The sequence below is a fragment of the Mixophyes fleayi genome, chromosome 3 (assembly GCF_038048845.1).
Source record: "Mixophyes fleayi isolate aMixFle1 chromosome 3, aMixFle1.hap1, whole genome shotgun sequence".
Lineage (NCBI taxonomy): Eukaryota > Metazoa > Chordata > Amphibia > Anura > Limnodynastidae > Mixophyes > Mixophyes fleayi.
The window spans coordinates 264315428-264336919 of NC_134404.1; the positions used below are offsets into that span (position 1 = coordinate 264315428).

General features: G+C 39.9%; 1 protein-coding gene across 1 annotated transcript in view; it reads right to left on the reverse strand.

The window, feature by feature from the left end:
• KIF26B (kinesin family member 26B) overlaps positions 1-17565 on the reverse strand; it is a 328166-nt gene extending 310601 nt beyond the window's left edge. The window contains exons 1-2 of the mRNA XM_075203552.1: positions 16837-17565; positions 8629-9030 (exon numbers count right to left, since the gene is read on the reverse strand). Coding sequence (XP_075059653.1) covers positions 8629-9030; positions 16837-16899 — 465 coding nt within the window. The 5' untranslated portion in view covers positions 16900-17565. The remainder of the gene's footprint in view (positions 1-8628; positions 9031-16836) is intronic.
• Positions 17566-21492: the final 3927 nt, after the last annotated feature.

A 21492-nucleotide genomic window follows, 5' to 3' on the forward strand; every position in this document is an offset into this window, starting at 1 on the left:
TGTGTCTTGTTTTATGTTATCTCTCTGTACTAGCTATGAGTAAACCTAGAAGTGCATTGTGATTTTCTGACGTCCCAAGCTATGGTGTTTTGAGACAAGCTGAACTCTGCAAACTTAGTACCACCCTTAAAGAGGCTAGTTAAGCCCTGCAGCAGGAATGTTATCATAAATCCATCTCTTAAAGTCAGTCATCAGAGAACCCTAAAAGTGCATGTTTTCCATATCTCCTTGCAACACATTTTAAAAGATCCAAAGGTGATAGATACTAATAATTTCACTTGTGACCTGACAAAAATGTACTGTTAGGGCTCCTTGTGGACTGAATATGAGAAATCTAGTCTTGAAGAATAATTCCACAGATGACATAATCAGTTATATACCTGCCACACTCCATTTGCTGTATTACTCAGGGCCCCTGATGGTTTTAAAGGACCCATTCAGCACTCGACTCTGCTCTATACACACAGTCTCTATGAATCAAGCCAAGTGGATGTCGTTGCCCCTTCTCTGTGATTTTACCATTTAGTTTTTTATTTCATATTTTTGGACTTTTTTAAGGTGTTCTCATGTAATATTTCTTTTAGACAAATGCTATGTGAGCATTTGCAAATATAATGGTTTAGGCTAGCCACACATCAACGTGTTTATCTCTCGATATGCCATTTGCTTGAGAAACAATCACACTGGTGACCAATTTTAATACAGAAAGTATATACAGATAAGGGAAAATGGAGTAAGACTGTAGTTTGGGTATGAACGGCCAATTGGAATATACAGGAGCACGCCAATATTTCAACTATGAGAAATAAACAAATTTATCCAGCTGACCTTTTTTTAAAAAAATTTCATTTGACCCATTTGGTGGTTGTTACAGTGTGTATCACCCACACATGAAACATTTTTTTTCATGATTTGCTGAACAAATGATCAGATTATCCAACCGATGACTGCACAGCCAGCTTTATTCCTAGAAACGGCCTACCATTGTTGAAGCCGCTTGTTCTCTAGGCAACGTGCTAGTCTAAATATCAAACCAGCCCTGAAGCGAACACATAAGTGATATGTGAATGGTGTGTGGCCCTTGTGCAATTAAGTATGGTGCAGTATTATAATGATTCTATAAAACACTAACCTCCACTGCACTGCTGTACTGAGTAAGCAGTACATACATACAGAGCATTACATAACTGACAGTAACACAACATTGAAACAAGAGAAATGAAAAACTGCCCGAAAGAGCTTAAAATCAAAACCAGTAAATATACATATAACCCCCATAGTAAACATAAAAATGATAGGAAACCTTCTAGAATTACTACTGTTATAAATCCATGTTATTGCAAATATACTGCTGGCTGTTTACCATACATCTTTTAATAGCTGCTTCTGTTACTGAACACAGGCTTGTGGAAAGCAGCGCAGAATATTTGATATGATGACCTGTGATGCTGTTTTTAAGAGTTTATATAGGACCAGGTATGAGGCAGCTAATCCTCCCAAATGCTGACTAATTACTGCCCTGGGCCATTTAAAATCACATTTTCAATACAATAATCCTTTCGGCATTACAAGGAGTCAGGGTGAAATGATTAGGCACTGGAAATGTTTGCACAGCGAATCAGGGCTGAATGCTTGCTGGCCAATATTATTCACAAATTAAAAGTCTGGGCGGAAATGAACACATCAGCATTGTGTTTTTACTCGAGAGCTTACAGCCCTGGCTTGGCCGCAGTTGTTTGGGTTATGTCATTCTGTCCTATGTTTACAGCCTGATAAAAGATAATATTGTAATAATCCATTTTGCAGTATCAGATTATGTACAATTAAACAAAATAACACGTAACAAAGTGTAGGAAAAGTTATCTGGTCTGCCTAAATTTATTGTGACATGTGCTAGACACACACACACACACACACACACACACACACACACTGATAAAACCTAATTTAATACAAAATACACATGCAGAGCCATTAGTCAAAGGGTCCCCAACAACCTGGGCATTTCTTACACCCCAAGATTTTAGCAACTGAAACAGCTGCTGAAGTAATACTATAGGTGTTTATTTCTGACCCAGAGAGATTCGGCAATGTATTGCAAGTATAGAGAACCCCGGGGTAGAGCAGAGCTTACCATGACAAGTACTGAATTATTTATTATTATTACATGTTAAATCCACATTGGGTAATGTTAATGACCTTCCTTAATTCAGCAACTGTAATACATTGTCGAAATGTTTGTTTAGGAGTTCCCACCCACAACTACATATATTTATTTTATCCTCTGCAGCTAATGAATCCCATTGCTGCCTTCCAGTATACAGTAAGACTGTGGGCCCTGTTTGCTGCCAGTCTTCATATTTATTGCATACTTGCCAACTCTCCCGGAAAGTCCGGGAGACTCCCGCATTTTGTGAGAGTCTCCCGGACTCCCGGGCGAGTGTGGCAATCTCCCGAATTCTGCCCACTTCACTAGGAAGTGCCCTACTTCTTAGTGAAGTGGGCAGAATTAGATCCCAAACGCCGCGATTCCCGGTGAATCGCAGCGTTTGGCCCCGCCCCCCACTGTCAAATGACGCGTTTTGGCCGTCCCGCACCCCTCACGCCCCCCTCCACTGGCTGGCTCCCGGAAGGGAGCTGAAGAAAGTCGGCATGTATGATTTATTGTACATTTTCCATTTGTTTAGGAAAGATAAGTGCTAGACACTAAAGAATGATAGAGAGTGCATCAAGCAAATCACTAGACATAACATAGGGGTTATAATGGCAAAATAGATCCGTATCACCTCTATTTTGCACATTAAACTTCTAAAAAATAATAAAGTCACTCAAAAAAACCAAATGTCTGATATATGTCAACCTTATACTATAGCACATTAAGTGAAAAAGCAAGTTTAAACCTGGTATTGGGCACAACAACCAGTGACTTACTCAGTTACAAACCAAAAGTATTTATAGAACTAATGAAAAAATAAATAGAATGCAGCCTGTAAGGAATTAATTTGCAGCCCTCATACCTATAAAATAAGAGCACTGAACATGACCAAATCAATGAAGCCTTTGAAGAGGAATGTAAACATTACCATTAGATAACACTTGTATCTGTACAGAGAAACATTTGCACTGTGCTCTGGCAACAATTCAACACTCCATCAGTACACAGTTGCTATGTACCTTACTAGTGCCTCTACCAACAGGGCTGGCGGCCATGACATAAGGCTGGCATATGCAGACCTCACAGGGAAACTGTTCAATATCACAAACAAAATAGTGCTGACAAAAGTCCTCCGCTCGTCAGAAAGGATGTTCAGAGAGAATCACCCAACCCCGTTTTATTGGCAGATTCAAAGGGGTTACATATAATGAATGTCAAAATTCCCTTATAAAAGCCATTACTTCATTACTTGCATTTGGCACCTAATATGAGGTTGCCACAAAGGCAGGGTGCCCAATACGCTGCATGCTTGGCATGCCCAACTGTACTGCACAGCCTACTATAACATTAGCCATCAGATAAAATGACTTTTATGACTTTTATGACCACTGCATTGTTTTTTGTTTTTGGATGTACCCCAAAAAAACATCAGTGGGTGATCAGGAAGGTACCAATGTGACCCCGCTCTAAAGCTATTCTTCATAATTCCCTATTCTATGTCTCTTCTGTACAAGACAGACCTTATTGTGCAAAACACAATCACATGAAACCTTCAAACCAGTGCTATTTAATGACATAAGCGTGCTGCACGATGTTCTTTTTCTCATGTAGCAGTCTGCAGTTGATCTGTGGGTGTCTCATCCTGGCCTTCAGGATATTGCCTGTTGTAAATCCCAGGCGGCAAGATGCAATATAATTGCCAGTCACTTCTCTCCCTCTGTGCTCTAGTCTCACAGCAGTATAGCTGATATTGCAGTCTATTATTGATGAGGATTACTCCTGTGAAGTGTGAAGCTAGATAGCTCGCTAACAGCAGGAGTGTAGTATTATTATTATTATTATTTATTAACATTTATTTATAAGGCACCAAAACTTTCACAGCACCGTACAGAGTGGTGTGTATTAGTGTTACTATTGGACAGTGCAAAGATTCTTCAAATACGAAATAACATTCTCTATAGTTGACAACACTTTAAAATACACAGGTGCAACAATATACCTATACACACACTGTGCTCATATTAATGTGCAATTGGCCCCGTCAGGATGGCTGTGTCTGCAGTATTCTGCATCTTCTGCTGGGGGGATTGGGAGCTAAGTGCTGACTGAGCGATGTAATACAACATGAACTGAGCCTGCATAAAAAAAATGGGATTTTGTTTTGTGGGGCAAAATATTTAAATGAACTTCATGAGGCGTGGGGGAGAGAGGGGTATTTACAAAGGCGTCCCCTAGTAAGTGGTTGGCTGCGTGGCCTCTTTCACCCTGCAGAATTATTTTATTTATATGGGTGTGTGGAAATCATCCTATTCCCTCAGTGTGGCGGCCTCGGTACAATCCATCCACATTTCAGGTGCACAAATACACATGTAATACAAATATTCAAACCCACAAGTGTGACATGTAATAAAAACAGCAGTGAAGTCCTCTCACACTTTTTATTAGTTTAAGCCATAAATGAGACTTTAAGGGGCGTATTCAATTGTTAGCGTTAACGCTAACAAACGAGTGCTCGAAAAATCTTACCGTTAATACGGTAATTACTCGCGGAATTTCAGCTCGCAGCTCCCTGGGCTGCGAGCTGAAATTCCGCGAGTAAACTACCGTATTAACGCTTTTCGCACGCAATATTACAGTATAAACGGTAATATTTTTCGAGCGCTCGTTTTTCAGCGTTAACGCCCACAATTGAATACGCCCCTAAGCATTATTTTGAGGGCTGGAAGGAGCAGAAATAACAAAATGTTTAAATGAATGAAGGGCGTGGTGCTAAATACGTATGAGGCAAAACTTCAAATTGACAGTATTATTCTTCCTGCCATGCACATTGTCAGCCAGATCCACAATCCGACAGGAGGATAGGACAGGGGCAGTTCCCATAAATTGAATGTTGGTGTGCACCTATGTATGTGTGAACTAGATGAACAGGCGTATTTGCACATAATAAAAGACACCGCGCATCTGAATTTTTGTACAGTCATTGATGAACTTTATTGGCAAGGACAGAGCACACATAACTGGGTGTTAATTGACTGAAACTGCTTGTGGTCCATAATCCAGCCTAGCATACCATACATGATTTTGGAATGTTCATTACATGATACGTATGAGCAAATCGTTAAAGCTATTGCAATGCTCAAGATGCTCATGTGTTTATTTATCCCTTAATTACTTATGTGCTGCATTCCTGAGATGTAGTGAGTCAGAGCAGAATTCATGTCAGTCCTGACTATGACATACTACCAGGCAGGTTCACAAACACAAGCTTGACTGTAGTGGGACATCAACTAAAATTCTAGGAACCAAGAAGGGAAAGTTGGAATAACTATAAGGTAAATCGCTGCTATTGCTCCTCTCGCCACTCTATTACATAGACAGCACATTGTGGACCTCATTTAGAGTCGGACGCAAAGTCCATCTAAGAAGTGTAGGAGTGGGAGTGTGCCGCAGCTTGGTAGGGTATTACGAGTGGTACGCAACCCCAGTGCGAGCAGTTCCTGCAGCTAGCTAACTGCTTGAACCAGCCGATTCCTGACGCACATCTTTAGCTCATTTTTGACGTGTGTTGCGTCTGCCACTGCGATTAGGATTTACTTACAGGGTCACGCCTTCACAAATCCACGTTCTGCCCTTTCCCTCGTATTGAGCCACAAGCTGTCGCAAGTGTAAATTGCGTCCAAGATGCAGGCGGATTTGGTGCTTGCTGCACATGCGTGGTAGTGTTTTTTAGTTTGATGCGCCTAAAATGGACTTTGCGTCCGACTCTAAATGAGGTCCTGTATGACACAAACCAGTTCTAGTATATCTAGAGCATTACATGGCTGGAATGGTATCTAATTTGTTACATTCAAAATAAGTAATTTTATCCGTCTGTAGCTCTTTCTTGTCAATATGGTTTAACAAGAAAGGAAGGGGCATATTTGGCTTTTAGCATATACTCGTCTTCAGGGATTATAAAGCAAACATAATATGCCCATCGCACAGTTATAAACATTTCTGTTGCAACATCTATGAAAAGTTTTAGACAAATAATGATTGCATTTATAATCAATGTTGCGTTTTTCTACTACTAAAATGCCTCTAAATTTAAAACAAATAAACACAGTGTACTTATTTTCTAAACTATCAAATTAAGTGGCAGTATGATAGCAGAGACCATTGCACATAGATTTGATTTCATGGTAGTTTCCCTTTAAATGGATTTCAGCATAAAGATTGTAACCATGGTAACTATACACACCACTGATTAACCCATTAACTGCAGAGATATCCCTATGGTGATCTGTTCTTTCCTGCTAGTCTTTTGACTTCTAGTAACCAATTATATATGTGACACAGCAATTGGGGCTAATCCAAATGGATCCTCACCCATTGAGAAGGACCCCAAGAAATGTTAAATAATTATGTGTGTGCGTTATAGAATATTAATTAGTTGGTGTTGCAAATAAAAAAAAAATTGCCTAATATTTATATCTAATATCACAGCTGCAAAGAAGAAAAGTGTTCTATCCAGGATCACGCAAAATGTAAGACTATAAAAGCAGCCATATTTATAAAAAAATGGGCCAGATTTGTGCCTTTCAATTTAATTAATAGATGTCCTGATGTGATCATGGTTTATGCATTCATCTTTTTTTTTTTTTAATAATTACATTTACTTTATGGGTTACACATTTGCAACCACTTTAAGCATTTTTTAACACATCATAAAAAATAATTCTCAACATCTACTATCAATCTATATCAAATAAAGGTCGTTTTTAGGCTCTTCCCATTCGCCGCCAATATTGTAATCATTGATTCATGTACAACCATCATACCCTCAATGTAAGGATTCTCTGACAACCACTATTTCTGCTATTTAGGAATACAGTGTGATAACCTTGGTTACATACAGTTTGATAACCCTGGTTTAAACGCAGGTCACTTATTCAGTTCCATTTTTTCTCTCACTTGCACATTTCCTGTACGGCAAAAGACGTCAGCTCTGGCTTTCATGCATCCCGATCATCTCATTAAAAAGAAGTCAAGCTCTGCTGTGCTGCCAGACTAATCTCTTGGCAGAATTAACAGCACATGTTGTAAAGTGCAGGGAACAACAGTAGCCCCCTAAAAAAGACCCTAAAATGCCTGTTATGTCACATAAAACAGGGGTGTACAAAATAACATAGAATTCAGGAGACATTTGATCAAATGTAAGAGACAGTAGGAACTTTTAAGAATCCAGGGAAGTTAGTACACTGTGACATCAATAGAACGTAACCCCAAATCTTTGGAGCCAGCAGCGATTTTTTAGGTGACTCCAGAGATCTATCCACCCCTGGCATAAAAAAACAACTAGTAATGCATTTGCATTAAAGCTGTAAATCTACAACCTTCTTTTTTTGTTTGTTTTAAACAGTAAGTTGTGTACCTGTTTAACATGAATTTCTTCTAGGAAGTCCTCCAATAATTCAGACTTCCCTTTGGAAAACCTCTATGTAGGAGATACTACTTTTTCCATAACGGATGACATTGAAACCACCGGAGGGGGTCCTGCAATAAGCCTGCACTAGTCATCATATGGATGGAACGGATTAAATAAAAAGAAATATATATATATATTATATATATATATATATATATATATATATATATATATATATATATATATATATATATATATATATATATATATATATATTTACTGTCAAGTATAAAGTTGACATGCTCTCTCTTCAATAATAATAATAACTTACTATCACCAATTCCTCAAATATTGAAAGACAAGATCTGTAATAGCCCATGATGCATTTCAAGACGGATTTATGGGTTTGAATAATTTGAAACATAGGAGTCCCCACAGCTTCTTGGCAGATTCCCAAGTTATTTCTATTTGGCAGACTCAAAGACATTTCATCTTCAAAATCCTTGTATGGCAGAAAAATAACTTATAGTGGCAAGACTCGTTCTCAAAGAGAGAACAAAGGTCTGGAAAAGTCGTTAGATGACCACCCAGATAACAATGTGATGATCCTTTAGTCATTAATCATTAACATGGCCACAGAACAATATTACTGCCAATAGAGTGTAATCTTTGAACAAAATCTAAATACAACCCTGTATGGCATGATACATCCAGCTGAGTTATCTGTCCTGGCATTGAAATCTGTGCAACACCAAGCTTCAAATGATGAGAGCCCCAGTATTTTATATAAGGTTCCTGTATAACTTTATTTATTCCAAGCCAGGTACAAAACAAGCATAGCATCAGTATCCAATGTACTTTTGGGTAAGGACTTACTGTATTGGCCCTTTTAACAACTAAACTTAATGCTCCCAGTTACATGACTATTCAGGGCAAATAACTACATAACTGTGTACCAATTGGAGGAAGCAAAAAGCCATTTTTATCCTTTTTTTTCTTAAAAGATCCTTCAGTTACATGAAATGTGTTTTATCACTTCCTTCTTTACATATGTCCTCGTTCTTACCTTACTGGAGTGGGGGCCAGGCAGCAGCAGTTTAAGGGCCTGCCTCTTCAATTCCACTAAGCGTGCATTGCAGTTCTCACACCACACGCCCCTATCAGATCCAGGAGATGATCCTCCACCACTACCAGAACCAGGCGATCCTGTGCCAAATCCGGGAGACCCTCCTAGGGACCCTGGAGAGCTGTTGCCAATCCCAGGAGATGCAGGTCCAGGAGAGCCAGAGAAGGAGCCAGGAGAAGAAGTGCCAGAACCAGGGGAAGGTGTTCCAGATGAGCCTGGTATGGAACCTGCTCCCTCAGGTGCAGGTCTGCTACCAGCTCGGGACTCCTCATAGGCTTTCCGATACCAGCTCTCTGGAGAGAAGGGTGCTGATGATTTTGTAGGGGAGCAGACCTCATTGACCTATAAAAAAGTAAAAGATTAGCATGTAGTACAAATAGCATGACAACCAGTATTGTTAGTGTGAACTTCATATACGATACATATTCAATCTATGTTAAGCACCATCTTCATCATCACCATTTATTTATATAGCTCCAGCAAATTCCATAGCGCTTTAAAATTGGGAACAAACAGTAATAAAACAATACTGGGTAATACATACAGACAGAGAGGTAAGAGAACCCTGCTCACAAGCTTACAATCTATAGGACAATGGGAGTTTGATACACAAGGGCACGTGCTACATCATATTGCATATTGGTCCAGCTAGAATGCAAAGGTAAAAAGTATTGAGTGGGCTGTGTGATCAGTCACACAGCAATGTTGGTAAGAGGGTTGTTGTCTTGTGTTAGCTGTGTATAGGGTGGTAATAGAGTAACCTAGGGAGATTAAAATGCTGGTTGAGAAATATTATAAGCTTGTCTGAAGAGGTGGGTTTTCAGAGAACGCTTGAAGGTTTGAAGACTAGAGGAAAGTCTTATTGTGCAAGGGAGTGAATTCCACAAAGTGGGTGCAGCCCGAAAAAGTTCTGTAACAGAAAATGAGAGGATGTGATGAGAGTGGAAGAGAGACGCAGATCTTGTGCAGAACAGAAGTGTCGAGTTGTGAGATATTTTAAAACAAGTGAGAAGATGTATGTCTGTGCAATTTTGTTGACGGCCTTGTATGTTAGTAGAATAATTTTATATTGGATTCATTGAAAAACAGGCAACCAATATAGAGATTGACAGAGTGACTCAGCAGATGTAAAACGATTTGCAATGAAAATCAATCTAGCCGCTGCGTGCAAAATAGATTGTAGGGGCTCAAGTCTGATTTTGGGAAAACCAGTAAGGAAGGAATTTCAATAGTGGATGTAGATGCGGGAGATGATGAGTGCATGAATTAAAGTTTTGCTGTGTCTGTGTGAGATATGTACGTATTCTGGAAATGTTTTTTAGATGTATGCAGCATGATGTAAATATAGAGTTGATGTGGGGAACAAAGGATAGTTGTGAGTCAAAAATTATACCTAGGCAGTGATTGAAGAAGTAAATGGTAGGTACGTAGCCAGTAGGTGTGCAGAAGTATTTGTATCCAAAATTCCATATCCCAGGAGCTTAATAAAGGGAGTGCAATGGCTATGAGGCCCGAATAGCACCATGATTACTGGCTATTAGGAAAATATAGGAGTCTAACGTTTTTCTATATAGTCTCTGTCACACAGCACAACAGAAATGGTTGACTCTAAATACATTTTTCCTGTCCTGTAATTTTTCTACCGAGGGCAGCAGCTTACTTGCTATTTATAAGATCTGAAAATAAAACATTTTTCGTTGCTGTTTGAGTGTCTCCAAGTACACTATTCCTGTCAGGTTACGCCACAGTTTAGTGGCTAATGTTGGTTCTATATACTTTAGAACACTTAGGGCTAGATTTACTAAATGTGGATATGTTGACTATAGCAACCAATCAGATTTTAGTTATCATCTGATTGCTATGGGCAACATCTCCACTTTTTCAAGCCCGCAGTTCAGTAAATATACCCCTTAGATTATAGGGGATATACCGATATCTGAATTGCAATTAAAATGTCACATAGCTGAAGTAACAAAAATTGTGTGTTATGCATTATCACATTGCTAGCAAAATATTCAGCACTAGTGTGATATTCACTATGGGATACTATATAATGTTAGTAATTATTGAAATAATGTAATAATTATATTCCTGGCTGGGTAGATGCTGGTGTTGCAGTGTTAAAGATATGGAAAGTGTATTATATTTATCAATATGTAAGTAATTATTGACCACTACCACTTTGAATCACTATGACGTGCTGAAAGGTAGTAAAGAAAGGTTTGTAAAAATCAAGATTCACACATTTATTAAGTTTATTTCATAGTGATCTTGCAAATCATAGCATTATTGCCAAACATCGCAAACTGACCACATGTTGTAACATTCTTCTTCAAACAAACAACAGTGTTTACTATGCTCTTTCATGTGACCTGCATGCTCCAAATGGCTGCATATGGCTTCTACTGGTATACAAAAACATCAGCTGCTGACCAGATCTAAAGACTGTAAAACATAACACTCACCACTGAACTACTGAGCGAGCAAAGGCCATTAAACAACATTTTCATGATTAAAGCTACATTTTGGTAGACCTTTCACGTGTGCATAAAATGCATTCTTTGGAACTTTGCATTTTGTGAAACATGCACAACGACGGATGTGAGACAAGTAAACATTCCCATGTAAGGTTTTAAACTCATCTATAAATGCAATGCAATATAAAACACAGCTGTCTGAAGACACATCCATGTAAAGGCAAGATTTGGGCATTTTCCATTCTGAAGTTAAAAAATGTACACATAACTTAAAGTATGTGCCATTCACACATATTGCACAAGTATCTGATTTAGGCTAAGTATGTACTTTATGCATGTGTTATCAGTGTCTGCAAACCCGTTGCATTATCTGTAACCACATTAAGCATTTTGCATTTCTGTGGTACTGTTGTATTATGAAGAACTTGCAGTTATAGATTATGCCAGAGTCATAATTCTTAATTTATAACATTGGAACCTAATTAGTTTCCTCTACACATTCTTATGCATTAGGCACTAATAAAAAAAAAGTTCCATGTCTTCTTATTTAGCGTTTCAAAAATGTGCGAGTCTTTAAAATTAAGCAATTTGTCTCCAGTTCTTGATTCACTGAGAAAAGCTAAGCAGCATTAGCAAGGAGCTGACTCTGTAGGAACAATGCATTTTGGCACCAAAGGCAAAGATGGGCTCCCCTGTATATCCCTGTAAACATGTCATGGTCCACATGGTCCACAATTTACCCATCTGTGATTTCCAGTGGTCATAATATATTTGATCAAGGTATAAAAATGTTTGAAGTCTATCATATTGGCTTTGTCTAATACAAATTGAATGCTATAGTTGCCATAAACTTGCTGTTCTTCTAAAGGAGAAGAAACAAAACATGCTGATAACAAGATATCCCAAACCTTGTGGCACCCACACCCTGTCCTTGCTAAACCTATTTCTTGCTAAAGGTACTTTGACATTATGGGTCAATTCATCAAGGCATGCAAAATGAACGTATTGTGCATTTTATTTTTAAAATGCACGTAAATTGAACATACGCATGTCTGTCTTTAACTAGAAGCAGATATGACGATACTTCTATTATTGAATCCAAGTGTAGGTACGCCTTGCATCTATGAATGAGAAGTACGTACCTAAAAGATGCCCAAATCTTGAATCAGTCGCTGCTGCGTGAGCTCGAGCTTGGCACACCCTTACTGTACAATGACTATGTGCATACGCCCAGTCCTCTCCCCGTTACACCCCTGAGATTGTAGGCTGTCGGAAGTGTCCTTTGTGTTTAAAGATGAATTGGATGTTCTGTTGTTCACTAGCATATGATTTGTTTATTGGCATAAGTAACGCAAGTTAATGCAAAATATGGCATGTATCAGCATTTACGTTCCTTAATGAATCAAGCCCTATCTGTCCAGTCAAGTGTCAACAATTTTAATAGTTTGACCTAATCCAGTCTTAAGGAATGCATTGTAGTAGTGTACACTACAATCCTGGAACAGGGAGCATTCAGAAGTTCCGGTGAGGTATTTAGAAATATTTATGGATTCTACACTGACAACTGCCATTACTGATATATCATATGCATTAAAATATTACCAGATAGCTGGGTAGAGGTAGAAAGTATGTTTCCCTGACAACACCAGATATCTAGGTGTGTATGTTGCTTAGCAACAGCAACAAGGGTAAAAGTTACAAGCTGTTATACATTCTTGTGTGGAACACATTTAGGGAAAGGAGTATGAATAAGCCTCCCAACCAAAATTCCAAAAAAGATAACCCTATTTCTGATTCAACTGGGAAGGGTTTGCCATAAGATTTTCTGCTTTATAAACCCCATTCAATATTTTGTGACACTTGGATCTCGAATCTAATCTCTTCCATGTCAGATTGGCCAATTCCAACTACTAATCTGCAGGCAGTGAACAAAAAAAAACGGGACTCCAAGTATATAAGGACTTCTACACAAGTGGGTCTTATGTCTTAATTAAGAATTTAACATCTCAACATGGTCTGGGTCATGGACTGCACATGTTGCCTATATTTATGTCTAGCATGGCTGGAAGAGGAGATCTCAGTGATTTTGAAAGAAGGCTGGTTGCTGTGGAACGTTTGGCAGGAGCTTCAGTGGCCAAGACAACTAATTATTTTAATGTTTCAAGAGCCAGGTTGTCTAAGCAGATATCAGCATAGAATACAGATAGAAAAATATCATCAGCAAAGGCCTACATTGGGTGGAAGCAAATACTCCAGGACTGTGGTACCTGTGCAAAGCAAAGCAGCTGAGCAACTGCAGATCAGCTGACTGCAAATCTCAACCTGGGCAAGCCACCAATTTAATAAAAATCATCCTGACAATAGTTCCACCCTGCAGGATATCATAGAGAGGTTGAAGTGTGTAAACCACTCATCGCATCTGGCAATGCATGTTTTCGATTTCAGTAGTGCAAAGAGTACAGACAATGCACTACCAAGCAGTGCAAAGTTGTATGGTCAGATTAATCATCCTTCACAGCGTTCTTGACAAACGGATGTGGCATCAACCTAAAAAAACTCTACATCCCTCAACTGCTTGTTTCTGACAGTAAAAGTTTCTGGTGGTTCCATAATGTTGAGGGGTGAATTTTCCTGGCATAGTTTGGGAGTGGTCTTACCTTAAAAGACAGAATCAAAGCCAATCACTACTTAATGATAATGATCATCTTCACCCCATGTTTTATAATTTCTTTCCTGACAGAAAGGGCAAATTCCAGGATAACAATGCTCCGATCCACAGAGCATGTGTAGTCACCCAATGTTTTGATGAACATGACAATGATGTTACCCATATGGCATGGCCTTCTCAGTTACCCGATCTAAACCCTACCAAGCATTAATGGACATCCTAGAATGGCATCAGAGACTCAATGCCATAACGCACACAGGCCTTAATTTTTAAGAGACTTTATATTGGTGTTTCAATTCTCTGTCCACTACCTGTACATGGTAGGACTACTGGTAGCAACACTAGCAACATAAAGCACCAAGCCAGCACCTTCATGTCAGTATCATTCTCAGAGGTCCTTTACTGCAGGCATGAACAGGCAACTTGTATGATATGTCTCTTTCTATGTGTGCGTTGTTGAAGAAGCGATGATACATTTAAAATATCCTACACATCTGTAGCTTGCTTGGGTATATCTAGCACTTCCCTTTAGGTAAAAAAGCAATGTGTTTCTACAGGAATACATTATTTACCTTTGCTATTATCACCTTAATAACTCTTTCTAATCCTCCTAATTAAGCTTACAATACACACACATATTCATCTACAGCAGAGATCCTGCAGGAAAACAGAGCTCCTCCTCAATGCAGATTATTTTTCTCATATATCCAAACTGTGGTAATGTTGTTACATGAACTGGAGATGAATTCCCTGCTGCATCAGGAATGCCTGGAATAAATTGCCTTTCAGCGTGAGAGAAAGACACCGGCCAATCTACTATATGTTCTGCTGCTTCCATACAGAATATCTCATAGTGGAGTCATCCCGTTAAAGGCTGGAATCTATTACAAGAGACATGTGGACAGTATCTCCAGACTGCATTTCCATATTTGCTATACCTGTATGCAGTTTATAGGCAATACAACCCTAAAGAAACTTAGACCTTATTGTAACACAATACAATGTGTGTCAAATATTTTGATCAAATTGATATAATGCACTATATTATATGTCCTATAAGTGTGCAAAGGGCTTCTGCCAACTGGGATGACAAGTGCTGCATCTGTGTCATTTATTCTTTGTTTGAAGGTAATGTGTGCTAGGTAAAGGCACATTTGAGAACTTACAGAGAAGAGGTAATTAAGTATCATAAATTACCCTCTGTCTATATGAAGGTTAAGGAACGTGTATCTTTTTATGTTTTTTCAAGACAGTAATCAGATGGAAGTATACCCAGGGGGCTATTGGGGGAAGATATGAATCGATCATGGATTGAATAACTAAGCTCAGGATTTCAACAAAGTTTGTGATAGCATAGAGGAAAGGATTATGAAAAATATCAAGAAGCTTCTTTTTAAAATGATGAGAAAAATAGACCAAAAAAAACAACAAAATTTGGGTGCAGGAATATGCATGTCCTTCATTTATCATTCATATTATTCCTTGACACAGAGACATGGTACAATCTGTAGCACAGACAGAGTTATCTATGGTACTTGCTAGATACAATGTGACTACAGAGCCACTCATTTTTATCTGGCATAGACTTGGCTAGTGGACAGGCATGTCTCCTGTTATACATCACGTCAAATATGTCTGAAGCTATGACAGCTTTATGCGTTCTTGATATCTCAATAGGAGAAGACCAGCAAAGTGTGAGTCCTTTACTATAGGATTTCTGGTAAGGATGGACAGTGTGCATTTTCTACTGAACGGATGGAACCAAAGCATTTGTTTGTACTTAGCCCAACTCTCACACTATTGTTTATGGATGTGTGTGTTATACGCCTATATTGGCATATATTTTTCAGTCAGTAGACATTACTATAATTGATCCATTAAAAATCATACTGCCATGCCAGTTATCTATACAGTAACTCACTATAAAGTATGGATACAACAATAATATAACAATAAAAACATTAGCATTTCCTACTTCATAAACATGCTGTATATTCACCATCATATATATATGCTAAACACACAGAATGCCCACCATTGTAAGCAGGAATAATATGAGAGTAGAGGATAATGATATACTACTAACCCAAGTGTATATCATGTAGGATCATTGCACAGCAATGCTAAACACATATAAGCATTTATCCTACTTAGCTTCATATATTATACAAAACCTATATATAAGCATTTATCCTACTTCACTTTATGTAGTACACAAACCCTACTAATAAAGAATATATTTCAGTAGATAATTATAGTGGTGATACACATTACCCACTGCTGCCATCTAGAGTCCATATGTGTATAACAGAATTCTAAGATTTATATATCTGTGTTTTGCTAACTAGTGCAACATTGTTGCTCTTTGCACAATATATCAACAAAGCAACACACGATAAAGATATTTAAATTCTACAAATATCCAAATAATTCAATCAGCCCTTTATTTACCAGAATTGACTTATATATCATTACATTTATTTATGATATAGGACAGACAAGTCCTGCTTATATATCTTAAAAGGGACAAACTACCAGTAGGTACATGTTTTAGGCATTATAGAAGCAAGATCAGTTGCACTACAGGGTCATCATATTTTAATTTCTTTCTTTATTCATCACTTAATTTTAATATTTTGCTCTTCCTCTATTTGGTTGAATATCTGTACAGTTAATTTTAATGAATACCAATAAAGTATAATGTATTAATATACTTCGAAATCAATTGTTCATACCTGGAGTGCTATTTTTTGGTCAATCTCCTTTTTCTTTGGATTTACATTGTGTTCATTCTCTAATGTCTCTCTGTCAGATACATGATAGTTATTGAAAATATAATATTTACTTATATAAAATAAATAGCACATATTAGATAGGTATATTTAAAAGAAGCCTATGTTATACCTATGTAATTTGCCCACTGGCTACGGGGGTGCTAATGCATCTGATCAGTCATTGATTAATGTACCTCTGCAATATTGTAATGATGTGTATTGGTCTTACCCCATATTTTTTGCTCCTGGAGGTGACTGAAAGCCTTTCTTTATTTCCTGTCACTGAGCTCATGGTGAGAGGAGATCGGGGACAATTTACATCCAGATCTTTTTTGCCAAGGAAAGGTTAGGTCCAAAGCCACTGGATAAAGAATGCAGAGAGGAGTTGGTCTTCTCAGATCGGTGCAATGTATAGCACAAGCACTGACACAACCAGTCCACACAGCCTCAAATCATTTTCACCAAATGTCTCCCCTTGATCTGCGGGTCTGGCTGTCTGCACAACATCCACTAATTGAGCATAGTTCACCTAGTCCATAACGATCTCCTGCACACACAGCGGTGCAGCTGGGCAGGATGACAGGGAAAGGACATCTACACAGACCTGGCAATGGGAAAGAAATGAATGGGATCTGATGGACGCACAAGTCTCCTTATTTCCTCCCCTGAGTGTTCCGAGTTATATAAAGATCCATGTCTCTCTCCTCGGTACCCTGCACCTCTAATACAGCATGTACTGGGATGGAAAGATCCTGTGTCTGGGAGGAGTCTGCCAGATCCTGCTTCTCTCAGCCTTTGCCTGGCAGGTCTAAAAAAAAAAGGGGACGTCTGCCTATAAAAGGCACCTAGGTCTCTCAGTGGACCCGAGCTGCTTGTGTTGGCTTGGAGAGAATTGCTGGGGAAGGATCAGATCCCCTCCTCCCGCTGGTATAGTGAGCTGGGTTGGGATGTGTCTTTGCAGGCGGTGTTACAGCACACCTTGACTGACACTTACTGGCGGTGCTTTCTTGTTTTCTGTAACAAAATCCTGTCTCCTTTTTCACCCCTTGTAAATCCCAAGTCACCAACTGCTTGTTACCTCCCGCCTCAGAGGACGCTCGTTATGTACATCTAAGAGGCATGGGCTACTTGTTAGCTGGTCATAAAAGAGAAAAATTCATGTATATTGGAATTCCAGCCTGTTTGATGAATGTTTTATAGGAGGCTGGGTTTGACTTAAGTATAAGAGAAGCCCTTCAGCTGAATACAGTTAAAATGATTCGTTTGAGTTTCTGCAGCTCACCCTCACGGAGTTAACTTTCCTCAGAATGTTACAGACAATAGCAGCACAGGGGGAGGGGCCACTTTCACTGCTATAGCTCCTATTTTCTGGGAGAGATCTTGTGTGTTGAGCTGTGCTGCTGTAAGCAAGAGGATCGTGGTTTTCAAGCAGGCTTAGTATCTCAGCACCCCTTTTATTCTGGTTTTTCTCCCCATAACCCCTCTTTTTTATTCCTTCAATCCTCACCCCTCCTTTTCTCGCCCACTTTTAACTCATCTCCCCTTATTTTTACATCTTTTAACCTGCTTTTAACGGGCTCTCATATCTTTGCTCATTTTTGTGCAAATCGCTCAGTCTGTCACACACATACACACATGGTACACGAGTCCAGAGGTGGATTAAGGCTTTGGGGGGCCCGGGGTACTTAAGATAGGGGGGCCACTAAGATCTAAAATTAAGACAGTGGTTCCCAAACTTTTGCAGTTTGCGGCACACTTAGAGCCTCCATAATTTTTTCAAGGCACCCCTCCAAAATAATTACAGAGCAGTCCCGTTTTATAAGTAGCTGGGTCAAAATAACATAATAAGTATTTAGGTCAGGACGTAAATACTAAGTAAGTTGTTTGCAAAAAAAATACACATAAATCCACGGGAAAAGAATATTTTTATATATTTTTTTTTTATTATATTTCTGTCAAAAAATAATTTACAGCTAACTTACTCTGTGCCCTCCTTCATCTCCACACACTCTGTGCCCCCTCTGCATCATCTCCACACACTCTGTGCCCTCCTTCATCATCTCCACACACTCTGTGCCCTCCATCATCATCTCCACACACTATGTGCCCTCCATCATCATCTCCACACACTATGTGCCCCTCCATCATCATCTCCACACACTATGTGCCCCTCCATCATCATCTCCACACACTCTATGCCCTCCTTCATCATCTCCACACACTCTGTGCCCTCCTTCATCATCTCCACACACTCTGTGCCCTCCTTCATCATCTCCACACACTATGTGCCCTCCTTCATCATCTCCACACACTCTCTGTGCCCTCCTTCATCATCTCCACACACTATGTGCCCTCCTGCATCATCTCCACACACTCTGTGCCCTCCTTCATCTCCACACACTCTATGCCCTCCTTCATCATCTCCACACACTCTGTGCCCTCCTTCATCATCTCCACACACTCTGTGCCCTCCTTCATCATCTCCACACACTCTGTGCCCTCCTTCATCATCTCCACACACTATGTGCCCTCCTGCATCATCTCCACACACTCTGTGCCCTCCTTCATCATCTCCACACACTCTCTGTGCCCTCCTTCATCATCTCCACACACTATGTGCCCTCCTGCATCATCTCCACACACTCTGTGCCCTCCTTCATCATCATCACACACTCTGTGCCCTCCTTCATCATCTCCATACACTCTGTGCCCTCCTTCATCATCTCCACACACTCTGTGCCCTCCTTCATCATCTCCACACACTCTGTGCCCTCCTTCATCATCTCCACACACTCTGTGCCCTCCTGCATCATCTTCACACACTCTGTGCCCTCCTTCATCTCCACACACTCTATGCCCTCCTTCATCATCTCCACACACTCTGTGCCCTCCTTCATCATCTCCACACACTCTGTGCCCTCCTTCATCATCATCACACACTCTGTGCCCTCCTTCATCATCTCCATACACTCTGTGCCCTCCTTCATCATCTCCACACACTATGTGCCCTCCTTCATCATCTCCACACACTCTGTGCCCTCCTTCATCATCTCCACACACTCTGTGCCCTCCTGCATCATCTTCACACACTCTGTGCCCTCCTTCATCATCTTCACACACTCTGTGCCCTCCTTCATCATCTCCACACACTCTGTGCCCTCCTTCATCATCTCCACACACTCTGTGCCCTCCTTCATCATCTCCACACACTCTGTGCCCTCCTTCATCATCTCCACACACTCTGTGCCCTCCTTCATCATCTCCACACACTCTATGCCCTCCTTCATCATCTCCACACACTATGTGCCCTCCTTCATCATCTCCACACACTCTGTGCCCTCCTGCATCATCATCACACACTCTGTGCCCTCCATCATCTCCACACACTATGTGCCCTCCTGCATCATCTCCACACACTCTGTGCCCTCCTTCATCATCTCCACACACTCTGTGCCCTCCTTCATCATCTCCACACACTCTATGCCCTCCTTCATCATCTCCACACACTCTGTGCCCTCCTGCATCATCTCCACACACTCTGTGCCCTCCTTCATCATCTCCGCACACTATGTGCCCTCCTGCATCATCTCCACACACTCTGTGCCCTCCTTCATCATCTTCACACACTCTGTGCCCTCCATCATCTTCACACACTATGTGCCCTCCTGCATCATCTCCACACACTCTGTGCCCTCCTTCATCATCTCCACACACTCTGTGCCCTCCTTCATCATCTCCACACACTCTGTGCCCTCCTGCATCATCTTCACACACTCTGTGCCCTCCTTCATCATCTCCACACACTCTATGCCCTCCTTCATCATCTCCACACACTCTGTGCCCTCCATCATCTTCACCACTCTCTGTGCCCCTCTGCATCCAATATATATATATATATATATATATATATATATATATATATATATATATATATATATATATATATATATATATATATATACAGTCAGGTCCATAAATATTGGGACATCGACACAATTCTCATATTTTGGGCTCTATATACCAGCACAATGGATTTTAAATGAAACAAAATGTGCTTTAACTGCAGACTTTCAGCTTTAATTTGAGGGAATTTACATCCAAATCAGGTGAACAGTGTAGGAATTACAACGGTTTCTATATGTGCCTCCCACTTTTTAAGGGACCAAAAGTAATGGGACAATCGACTCAAAAGCTATTCCATGGACATGTGTGGGCTATTCATTCGTTATTTCATCATCAATTAAGCAGGTAAAAGGTTTGGAGTTGATTCTAGGTGTAACATTTGCATTTGGAATCTGTTGCTGTGGACTCTCAATATGAGATCCAAAGAGCTGTCACTATCAGTGAAGCAAGCCATCATTAGGCTGAAAAATCAAAACAAACCCATCAGAGAGATAGCAAAACATTGGGTGTGGCCAAATCAACTGTTTGGAACATTCTCAAAAAGAAAGAACGCACCGGAGAGCTCAGCAACACCAAAAGACTTGGAAGACCACGGAAAACATCTGTGGTGGATGACAGAAGAATTTTTTCCCTGGCGAAGAAAAACTCCTTCACAACAGTTGGCCAATGGCTGCCAATGGAACTGGTTCCCTTGTATTTATTGATGATGTGACTGCTGACAAAAGCAGCAGGATGAATTCTGAAGTGTTTCGGGCAATATTATCTGCTCATATTCAGTCAAATGCTTCAGAACTCATTGGACGGCGCTTCACAGTGCAGATGGACAATGACCCGAAGCATACTGCAAAAGCAACCAAAAAGTTTTTTAAGGGTAAAAAGTGGAATGTTATGCAATGGCCAAGTCAATCACCTGACCTGAATCCGATTGAGCATGCATTTCACTTGATGAAGACAAAACTGAAGGGAAAATGCCCCAAGAGCA